This window comes from Microtus ochrogaster, chromosome 8 (genome assembly GCF_000317375.1).
Source record: "Microtus ochrogaster isolate Prairie Vole_2 chromosome 8, MicOch1.0, whole genome shotgun sequence".
Taxonomy (NCBI): domain Eukaryota; kingdom Metazoa; phylum Chordata; class Mammalia; order Rodentia; family Cricetidae; genus Microtus; species Microtus ochrogaster.
This window is the reverse complement of record NC_022015.1, coordinates 38,080,050-38,089,772: the sequence shown is the minus strand read 5'-3', so window position 1 is coordinate 38,089,772 and position 9,723 is coordinate 38,080,050. Positions and strand designations below refer to the sequence as shown.

The window sequence follows — 9,723 nt, the reverse complement described above, 5'->3', positions numbered from 1 at the left end:
CATTGGTTCTGGGGCAGACACTTGCTCACTCTGCTTCTCCTCTACCAAGGCCGCTTCTGATCAAGGGAGACACACTGGGACTCTGCCTTCAGAGGCCAATGTGAGAGGCACACCCCTCTCCCTTCGCTGGGACTCCAGCAGGGCCTGATAGGTGTTCAGACCCTAGTGTGCCTGAGGTTGGATTTCCCTGGAGACCTTGGGAGATGTGGGCAGAGGGTAATGTCTGCCTACTGGTTTTGAACATTTGTAAAACAAGGGGTGACTGAAGACAAAAGGATCATTTTGTTAAAAGGAGAGCCAGCCAGGTGTCTTAGTGGGCAAATGCTCTCATTACAAACCTGGAAATCAGAGAACAAATTTGTATAAAGTTGTCCCTTGACTTCCACATGTGTGCCTTGCCACACATGCCCAAGCATGCTGATTCAGGCTGTTCCTGCACTTTATGGCCTTCCTGTCCATGTGGGTCAGCCGATCTCTCCACAGGTATCCGGAGTCTGCACAGCCTCCTTAGTGTGGAGACACATGAAATGTGGAATTGGCAAACACCATTTGCCCCATATTCTGCTCAGCCAGGGTCTCAGGTGGGATTGTAGGGAGAGGGGATTCAGGACTTGGTTTCTTAGGAGGTGCCCCGATTGTGGCAGGTCGCGCTTGGACTGTGGGGTGGACCTTCCAGCCCTAGCCCTGGGAAAGAGTGTAAGGCTCCTCACCGGCCTCAAAATGGGGTGTAAGAGTCACTCTTGTTTGAGCACCGGGGTGGAACAGTGGGGAGGGGCTCTGTGATTCAGAGATCGCCAGGCTGATGGTCTGGGACTGGGGGTGGTCCTCTCTTGCTCCCCTGGAGCGGGTTCCTGTCACTGCGGACCTTGGGACTCGCGGGAGGCGGCGCTGAGCCAGTGACGCGGCAGCTCCCGCGGGGCATAAATAGCGGCGGCAGCGCTGCTCCTGATGCGGACACGTCGTCGAGGGATCTTCGAGCTTTCTCACGCCGCTGCGCTGCGCCATGCGGTGAGCGACTCTCCCGTCTGCCACGCCACGCCCGGACCAAGACACGCCCGACCTGCGTCGACCAGCCACACCCGGTTCCCACTGCTGCTCAAGGTACCTGCGCCCACTGAGGTGCGTGCATCAGATCCGAACCTTGGGTAACTGGCCGCTCAGTCCTTGCCCCTCTCACCGCTCTGTCCCTGTTGTCACCCTGCCTCTCCCACCCCGAAGGCATTCCTGTCCGCAGTCCGAGTGGCCCCCAGACATGTGCGTGTGCTGGGCTGCTCAGATGGTGTCAACTCCTCCACTTCTCTTCCAGATGGCCAGAGGCAGCGCTCTCCTGCTAGGTTGGCTCCTGTTGGCGACCCTGTCAGCAACTCTGGCGCTTGGGATGCCGGTAAGTGCTGAGGACTAAGGGGGTCAAAGAGGATCAGCCTGAAGCAAACGATGGTTCATTCTCTCCCACAACAGGAGTGGGAGTGGGGGATGACGAGTCCCTGCAGCTGCTGGAGGGTGGGGAGGGTCCCAGGAGGAGGACTGAGGACCAGCTGGACACTAACAGGCTCAGAATGGTTCTATTCTTAGCCAGGTGTAGAGACCCACGCTTGTAATCCCAGCATTTAGGAAGATCAAAAGTTCAAGGACAGCCTCCCCTACTTAGTGAATTTTAGGCCAATTTGGGCTACAAGTGGTGCTGTCTTAACAAAACAGCGAGGAAAAATCTCCCATTTGTTGGACAAGGCCTGCAGTAAATAGACTAACCTCCCCTAGAGATTGGGAGTGCTGGAGGCACAGTCCTCAGCCCTAAGACTGCTCAGGACTAAGTCTGTCACCTGGCTTCTCAGCTGAGCCTTACTCTGGTTGAACATCAGGGAACCTGGAATTAGTGCATGCAGTGGTGTGCTCAGGTCAAAGGTCACCCTGGCAGCCTGGATGCCCAGGCTTCTGTGTTGTGCGGGTCTGGGCTGAAGAACAATGCACAGGCTATTCTGCTCCTGAGCTCTGGGACCTAGGCTGTCTGACCTGTGTCATCCTGTTTTAGGCAAAGGAGAAGAGAGGCTGGACACTGAACAGCGCTGGCTACCTTCTGGGCCCACGTGAGTGGTTGGGCTGGGTTGCTGAGGCTGCGTGGTTCCTGGTGTGGCTCTGAGAGCCAGGCACTGTTCTCATAGCCAGTTTACTCTCAGATAAATTCCCATGTGGCTGTGGGGACTGTGGGTTTCCATTAGCCTAACCCGCTGTGACTTAAAACACCTGCTGTGGTGGAAATGGGGGGGGCTCCCATTCCCTGAAAGGCTTTACCCCTCCAGGCCTCCACTCTTCTTACTCATAGCAGATGAGCTCATTCCTGGGGTCTCCTGATGTCATCCACACCAGCCTCCTGGGAACCCAAGTGCCTAGCTTCTTTGCCTCAACTGGGCAGAGCCTCCGAGCCTGCTCTGGTCTGAACCTCCTTTCCCTTCCACTTCTGAAAGCTGCCCTGCCCCACTCAGCACCCGACACCTCCTGAGCAGCCAGGGACCGCCTGTCACTGCTCTGCACACTTAACCTCAGCCCCTGTTCCTTTAAAAGTTTCTTCTACTGACTTGCTCCTCCGAGGGGCTTTATTCAAATTTTCTGGGCGAGTCTTCCAGGTCTCCTTGGAGTTCTAATTGGACCCCCTCTCTGGACCCCTGGGTCTCACTAACACCCTCTCCACTTTCCATCCAGAAGCTGCCCTCTATGCTCCAGTAAGGGAACTCTGACAAACTGCAGTAGCCAGCGAGCCCACCTGGAGGCCCACCTGAGCTGGCTTCTTTCTTGCTCAAATGTGTTCCCCAGTCCCAGCCCCACTGTCACCCCCTGCAGCTTACACTAACACTAGCCTTGTCCCTTCCGGCACAGGTCCCACTCTGTGTCACTAGTACTTTCTCTGCATTCACAGCTGGAGAGGGTTAGAGTCGGAGGACTTTGCATGGAGTGGGGTGGGGCAGATCACTCAAGTGTGTCAATGATCCATCAATCACATCCCAATGCTGTCACCCTGTGGTGGATGGAGGTTGATGCTTGGCCTGAGTTTGATATTTCTGTGTGGTGTGAATGTTGTTACTTGTGACCACTAGAGACAGGGTTTTTGCTTGGGACTGTGGAATCACCAGGGGACAAGGGAGGGGACTGGGTTGGAAGATACTGGTTCCCTTCTGAGAGCTGCCTGGTTAGTTGCTTGGCTGTTGTGGCTTTCAAATTTATATGCACAGCTGTCTTGGAGATGCCTGTCCATCTTGAGTACCCATTCACTGTCCCCTGACACATGGGTAGAGACAAAATACCCACCCATCTACCCCCAATCCCCAGTCCACCAGAGTGAAAGGGACAGTGGAGTAGGGCTGGTGCTTCCCAGCCCGAGTCTGCATGAGGCCACATGTTCATACTGCAGATGTGTGTGGTCATCCTTTGAGAAACAAGGCATAGGGTTGACCAAACCTGCCTGGGGCCCTGTGCAGGATCCACGTAGTCACCTGATTGTTGAGAAGCTCTCCAACAATCTGTGGAGTGGCCTACAGACTGGTTCCCAGGGTCCTCACAGGTATGAACTTGGCACTGACCCATGGCTTTAGAATATTAAAAATGTTATCAGGAAGACTTTGAGTCAGAATAGAAAACTTTTCTCACTGCTAAGTTCATGCAGCCATCCAGCTGGGTCAGCAGGTGCACTGTGTACTAGCCAGGTGTCAGGTACTTTCGATGCCACTGAAGTGTGGCAGATTTTGAAGGCCAGAGCTGCTGGGATGCTAACGCTTTGGGGAGGAGCTCCGAGACAGGTAATTTAGTTACTCCATGAACTTAGCCCTGAATTCTGACTCTGTTGAAAAGAACTCTCTGGTCTTTTTGTCTAGTTTGGCAGGTGGGCTAAGTGGCCAGAAGCCCCGAGTCTCATCCATGTCACCTATTTTGTCTCCTAAGTCGCCCCTCCAGCCTCTGTGTGCCATCTCTCAACACTCATCAGCTGCCGTTTCTTTCCTGTACTACGACCTTGTCTCTTAGGGAGCTCTGCCACACCCACAGTTCTCTGCATCCCACTCCTCACCGAGTAGCTTTGAAAATAACAATCCGGGCATGTTTTAGACATCTCCAGTCTCTAGTTTCCAGGGATGAAGAGACCAGATTCTGTTATCGGTCTGGGAGGTATTGTCCTAGGAGCCAGCTCCTGTCTCTGGGACCAACCAGCTCCTCTGGTGTTCCCAGGTGCACTGGCACCTGTTTGTCTGCAGACACCTGCTCTGTGCCCACCCTCCCTGCCATCAGCCCCCCTCTTCCCACTGGAGTCTCAGTTCCCTGTGATCACCACTCTCACCCAGGGACCCTGGAGACATTGCTTCCCTCTTCTGGGCCCCCCAACACACTGGCTTTATGCTGCTGGGCCAGCCATGTGTGGTCTTCCCCTGGCTGATAAGCCACAATGACAGCAGGCTCTCCCTCTCTGGTATGTGAACAGATGCCATTGACAACCACAGATCATTTAACGACAAGCATGGCCTCACAGGCAAGCGGGAGCTACAACTGGAAGTGGAGGAAGGAAGACCAGGTAAGGCCCAAGTCCCTGAATGTGCACCCCGTCATTCCTGGGATTCCCATGTGCACGTGGGGTATGGCGGTTACACCTACCACTATTCTGCCTCCAGTTACAGCCTGAGGCTGTCCTGGCCGGGTAGAGCCTGAGAGCCTGCGGCCTCACACACCTCTCAACTGCCAAGACTGGGGAGCAAAGTCATGGGGCATGCAGCTCCAACAAGGGAGCTGACCACGGAGGCCTCTGGAAGAGCTGGTCCACGGCCCCTCCACTTCTCAAGAGAGGCCCTGGATGGCCTGGGATTCCCCCAGGCTTTTAGCCAGGCTCCTTGGCCTCAGATGGGTGATACAAGAGTGGTAAGAAAAAAGGCCATGAACACTGTTCTTCTCCATTGTCTAGGCAGCATTGATGGGCCCCTGCCTGAGAGCAACATTGTGCGCACCATAATGGAGTTTCTGACTTTCCTGCACCTTAAAGGTATGGGAGTATTTTCCATCTAAAATTGTATCTTGGGCTTCATGGCATACCCATCCCTGGCAGGAAAAAATGAGAATGGGTTTCATGGAATGCCACAGGTAAACATCCTATGTTAGGACTCAAGTACATTGCACTCAAACATCCTGTGCTGGGTCAACAGGCTGATGTCACTACTGAGAAGGGAGTGGAGCTTTGGGGGCCCCTATTTTCGGCATAGTGCTTTTCAGGGCCAGGTTCTTTCTGTGAGCCCTTGAGAAGCCATATTCTGTCAGCACAGTTCTTGGCAGGTTGGCTCTGGGAGCTGTTTCCGTACTCAGCATTCGGCCACGCTACTGCCCTTCCAAGGGAAACTGAAGGCCAGGAGAATAAAACCTATAGGGGTGGAGGGGGGCAGGGGTGGCACTTGGAAACATTGCTCAGAACCTGAGAGTACTTGCTGTTTTCCAAAGGACCCCAGTTCAGTCAGTTCCAAGTACCTATGTCAGGTGGTTTACCATCACCCCCCCCCCACACACACACACACACACACGCGTGCGCGCGCGCACTATGAAATCCTTCAAAAAGTAAAACCAATCAACAATCAACCAGGCAGGGGGAGTGAGAGAGCTGATAGCCTTAGTCTCAACTCTAGGTCCCCAGACCTCTAGGGAACTTCTAGGGCTTTCTGCAGATTTCTGGGTGACTGCTCCTGCAGAGGCACCTTGGCTCTGCAAGGGGTTTCCAGTTGGGTTTTTGTTTGTTTGTTTGTTTTTTGGCTTTTCAAGACAGGGTTTCTCTGTAGCTTCTCAGCCTGTCCTGGAACTAGCTCTTGTGGACCAGGCTGGCCTTGAACTCACAGAGATTCACCTGCCTCTACCTCCCAAGTACAGGGATTAAAGGTGTGTGCTACCACCGCCTCCAGTTGGCTTTGATCTTGTAACACAGAAAGTATTTTTAGACACTAGCTTCACAACTCCAATGCCTACCCTCTTTGAAGAGTGGGAAGTCCTTCAGACAGAGGTTAGACACATGGATGCTATCCCCAGTTCAGGGTCCCCATGGGAACTCGCCTCTCTCCATGGGTACTAGCATAAGATTATCTCTCAAACTAACTACCTGACTGCTATTCTTCCTTATTCAGAGGCTGGGGCCCTCGACAGCCTGCCTGGCCTCCCTTTGGCCACCTCCTCAGAAGATCTAGAGCAGTCCTGAGACAACACCCACCGGCACCTGTGCCATGTCACTCTAGGCAGAATCTTCTGCTAACTCCTCAAGCAAACCCTCTGTTCTCTGCTGTGATGCTGTGATGTTTTGGTTGGAGTGACAATAAAGACTAGCAAGTATCTGGGACTGTTTGGGTCTTCTGTGCTGCAGCCCATTACCTTAGTATGGTTATTTATTATATCTGTGTGCTCATGTTCACATGCACACGTACACACACCTTGGGTATTGAACTCAGATCATCGGGCTTGGCAGTAGATGTCTACCTGCTGAGCTGTCTCTCTAGATCCTCACCAGTGTGCTTTAAAAGCATGAACAAAGGCACAAATGGGTACAACCCCACCCTGGAATGGTGGCTATGGAATCAGGAAGAGAACTGGCTCTAAGCAGAAAACAGATACCAGAAGATCAGAGATGAGCACAGGTGACCGGAGAGCCCGGTACCCATGTGCTACGCTGAGCTGAGCCTTCCCATCTGTGTCTCCTGGCTATAGGACAGGCGGTCAGCACTGGTCTACATGGCTGCCTATGTGTACCCTTTGCAGCACAGAGATGAGAGGAGACCGTAGAGGCTCCACATCAAGAATGACTCCAACCTCATGGTCAAGGCAACCCTTACTTTGCTGTTTCTGCAAGAGACACTACCTGATACCAGACATGCTGTCCCCAGGTTCAACCACTCCTTCTCATATACTCCTGTGTTTCAGACCCAGCTCCCACTTCCAGTCCAGGTGCCACAGCTGCAAAGACTGTCTGCCAGAACTAAACCCTTACCCCTCCCTCTTCCCTCCTGTTTTCACTCTTCCTCTTTTAAAAAAAAATTCTCTCTGTGTGTGCAACATGTACATGTGTGTGCAGATGCCCCTGGAGGCCAGAAGCCCTGGAGTTGGAGCTACAGGTGGTTGGGAGTCATTGGGAGTCACCCTCATGTCCTCTGGGAGAGAAGCCATTTCTCAAGCTCCCCTCACTCTTCCTCTTTCACACTTAACTCTGACTTGAGCCAGCACCTGGACCCTGAGGCTTACACAAGACAGACTAGCAGGCCCTGCCCACTGTCAGGGGGTCTGCAAGCCACATTATTCTCCAGAAGAGTCCCCAGAAGGATGATGTCTGGGCTGCTCCAGTCAGCCCCCAGCCTGAAGCCTGTCCTATGTGGCATCTTTCTAGCTTTGCTCCCTCCAGTCCAGGGCTGTGATATCATGTGCCCCACCCCTAATTCTCCAGATCAGTAGCTGCAGCTATGCCAGCCTTGCCTCACCTTAGCCCTCCTAATGTCTGGCAACCCTGGTACATGGTCCAGGAGTTTATGAGGCCATCTTGTCATGATGCAGCCTTCTCTTCTGGCTCCAGTGGTGGAGGCACCCTAATAAAAAGCTGTTGCTCTAGTTCTGAGGAGCTGGCCAGCTCATCAGAGCCTCCTGAGCCCTAGGTTCCTGCAAGGCCATTGGTCTGAGGCCTCCAGGAGAGGGTTCCTGAAGCCATGCCCATGACAGCCCAGCCTCTGGGTCAGCAGTGCACAGCTGTCTGCACCCCCTCCTCTGCATCATCTTCTGACTCTAGATCTTTTCCCCATGGTATGTCTGTGCATCTTTTTAGCTCAGGAGCTGCCTTTTTAGCCAGGGTCTCTTCTGCCTGGAATTTGTCAATTAAGCTATGCTGGCTGACCAGTGAGCCCCAGGGAGACTCCTGTCTCTACTTCCCCAATGTTGGGATTACAAGCCTGTGTCTGGCTTTGCTTTGTTTGTTTTTTATGTGGCTATAGCAGGAGTGGGCTGTGGGCTGGGTGGGTGGGGGATGTTTGTTTTTAAACATGGGTTCTGGGAATTGAACTCAAGTCCTCCAGCTTACACAGCAAGTACTTTACTGGTGGAGCCTTCTCCAGTCATTTTCCTCTCATCAGTGAACTCCTGGCTCCCCAGACAACCTCCACCACTGTCTTGTCTGTACCTAGGTGCTCCTTTTCATTTCTTTCTTTCTTTCTTTCCTTCTTTCTTTCTTTCTTTCTTTCTTTCTTTCTTTCTTTCTTTCTTTCTTTCTTTCTTTTTTTTGTTTTTTTGTTTTTTGAGACTGGGTTTCTCTGTATATCTCTGGCTGTCCTAAAACTAGCTCTGTAGACCAGGCTGGCCTCGAACTCACAGAGATCCACCTGCCTCTGCCTTCCTGAGTGCTAGGATTAATTAAAGGTGTGTGCCACCACTGCCCAGCTATGCCCAGGTTTAAGCCTCTCAAAGTGATGAAGCAATAATGCTGTTAGGGAACGCAGACTCATGAAGAGACAAGGTCTCAGTGGAGTCTAGAGAGGCTATTGAGACAAATTTTTTATTTTCAACTACTAACCTAGGTCCAACTGGGAATCTGGAAAGGTTCACTCTCACAACAGAATGCGAAGCATGGGCACAATCGCCCACCTCACCTGCTGGTGTCTGCAAGCTGGTCACTGCGACTATTTTGCTGGTCACAATGTAATAGTAATTGTGGAGATGAGGGTTGGACAGGAGACTGCTTTCTCAATTCAAGCAGAAATTCAGAAAAATTAGCTCCCACCTGACCCCCTTACCACACTCTCTGTCACAGGCCTGGCCTGGAAGACCCCTGCTGGTCACCTGATCTGTGACTTGGGGTACCTGCAGAGCCTTGCTCTTTGGAGACTTAAAGGCTCATAACAACTTGAATGGGGAAACTACTAAGCGATTTGAAAAGCGAACACATAACAACAATCAGAAAGCCACTCTTCTTATGCAGGGCAGGGGGTCCCCAGAGGGCCAGTGTCCAGCCCCCAGGACAAGTCTGCCTGCCTGTACTTCAGGGTGGCTTGAGCAGGCTGGCTGATCCAACACAGTGGGATGGCTCAGACCTCACAGTTGTCTGGCCTGGCCATGTTACAGGGGCCTCGTGCCCCTCCCGTGGTACCACCTTCCTAGGTGCAAACTCCCCAAAGCTGAGGCTTGCCACAGGCATCCCCTTTACCAGCTTGCACTCTACTCAATTTTCAGCCCCTTGGACTTGAACTCGATGTGGAGAATCTGTGATAGGCACCTTCCAAACTCCTCCAGGACCATCTGCTCGGCCAAGCTTGGAGAGCAGCGCTCTTGCTCTGCCTCCTCGCCCTGGGCCAGCAGGCAGGCACATGTGGCCTCCACTACTTCCCAGGAGATACAGGAGAAGGTCTGCCTGAGGAGAGACACAGCCACTCAGCGTCTTTACCATCCAGCCTGGCAGTGCCCAATCACTCTAGTTCAAGGATTAATGGTCTCTAGAAGGGACACCCAAACCACCTCCCCTTCAAGGTCCAGGAAACATCTCAGAAGATCCTGCACAGTACTGTCTTTCAATATCCCAGCATGGATAGGGGATGGGCTCATGAGGCCCCAGACCTCTCTGAGGAGTAACTGGCAGTTAATGGCTGCTGGGGGAAAGGGACATTTTCTTCAGGGATGTAGCCAGTAGTAAATGGTCCATACCTAGTAAATAGCTACACGCTCCACACAAGTGAGAAGCCCTAATTAAAC

General features: G+C 52.7%; 2 protein-coding genes across 3 annotated transcripts in view; one reads left to right on the top strand and one right to left on the bottom strand.

Annotated features, from left to right (window-relative positions):
* The first annotated feature begins 939 nt into the window (after positions 1 to 939).
* On the top strand, positions 940 to 6,336 carry Gal (galanin and GMAP prepropeptide). 2 transcript variants are annotated; one of them, XM_005351618.2, is made up of 6 exons: positions 940 to 1,101; positions 1,307 to 1,384; positions 2,030 to 2,084; positions 4,463 to 4,552; positions 4,937 to 5,014; positions 6,135 to 6,336. In XM_005351618.2, the coding sequence occupies exons 1-6, from the start codon at positions 949 to 951 to the stop codon at positions 6,203 to 6,205; spliced, it is 525 nt and encodes a 174-aa protein (XP_005351675.2). In that variant the 5' UTR covers positions 940 to 948; the 3' UTR covers positions 6,206 to 6,336. The 2 variants fall into 2 exon arrangements, with proteins under 2 accessions (XP_005351675.2, XP_013203297.2); XM_013347843.2 differs by having other exon boundaries at positions 940 to 1,119.
* A 2,856-nt stretch (positions 6,337 to 9,192) lies between these two features.
* Positions 9,193 to 9,723, bottom strand: part of Tesmin (testis expressed metallothionein like protein) — a 14,442-nt gene continuing 13,911 nt past the window's right edge. Inside the window, exon 9 of the mRNA XM_005351616.3 lies at positions 9,193 to 9,385. Within this exon, the coding sequence (XP_005351673.1) occupies positions 9,193 to 9,385 (193 nt within the window). The remainder of the gene's footprint in view (positions 9,386 to 9,723) is intronic.

Coding starts and splice junctions, on each gene's coding strand:
- Gal (XM_013347843.2), top strand. CDS start 949: ATGCGGACACGTCGTCGAGGGATCTTCGAGCTTTCTCACGCCGCTGCG. Junction 1,385..2,029: donor CTCTGGCGCTTGGGATGCCG/GTAAGTGCTGAG, acceptor ATCCTGTTTTAG/GCAAAGGAGAAGAGAGGCTG. Junction 2,085..4,462: donor TGGCTACCTTCTGGGCCCAC/GTGAGTGGTTGG, acceptor GTATGTGAACAG/ATGCCATTGACAACCACAGA.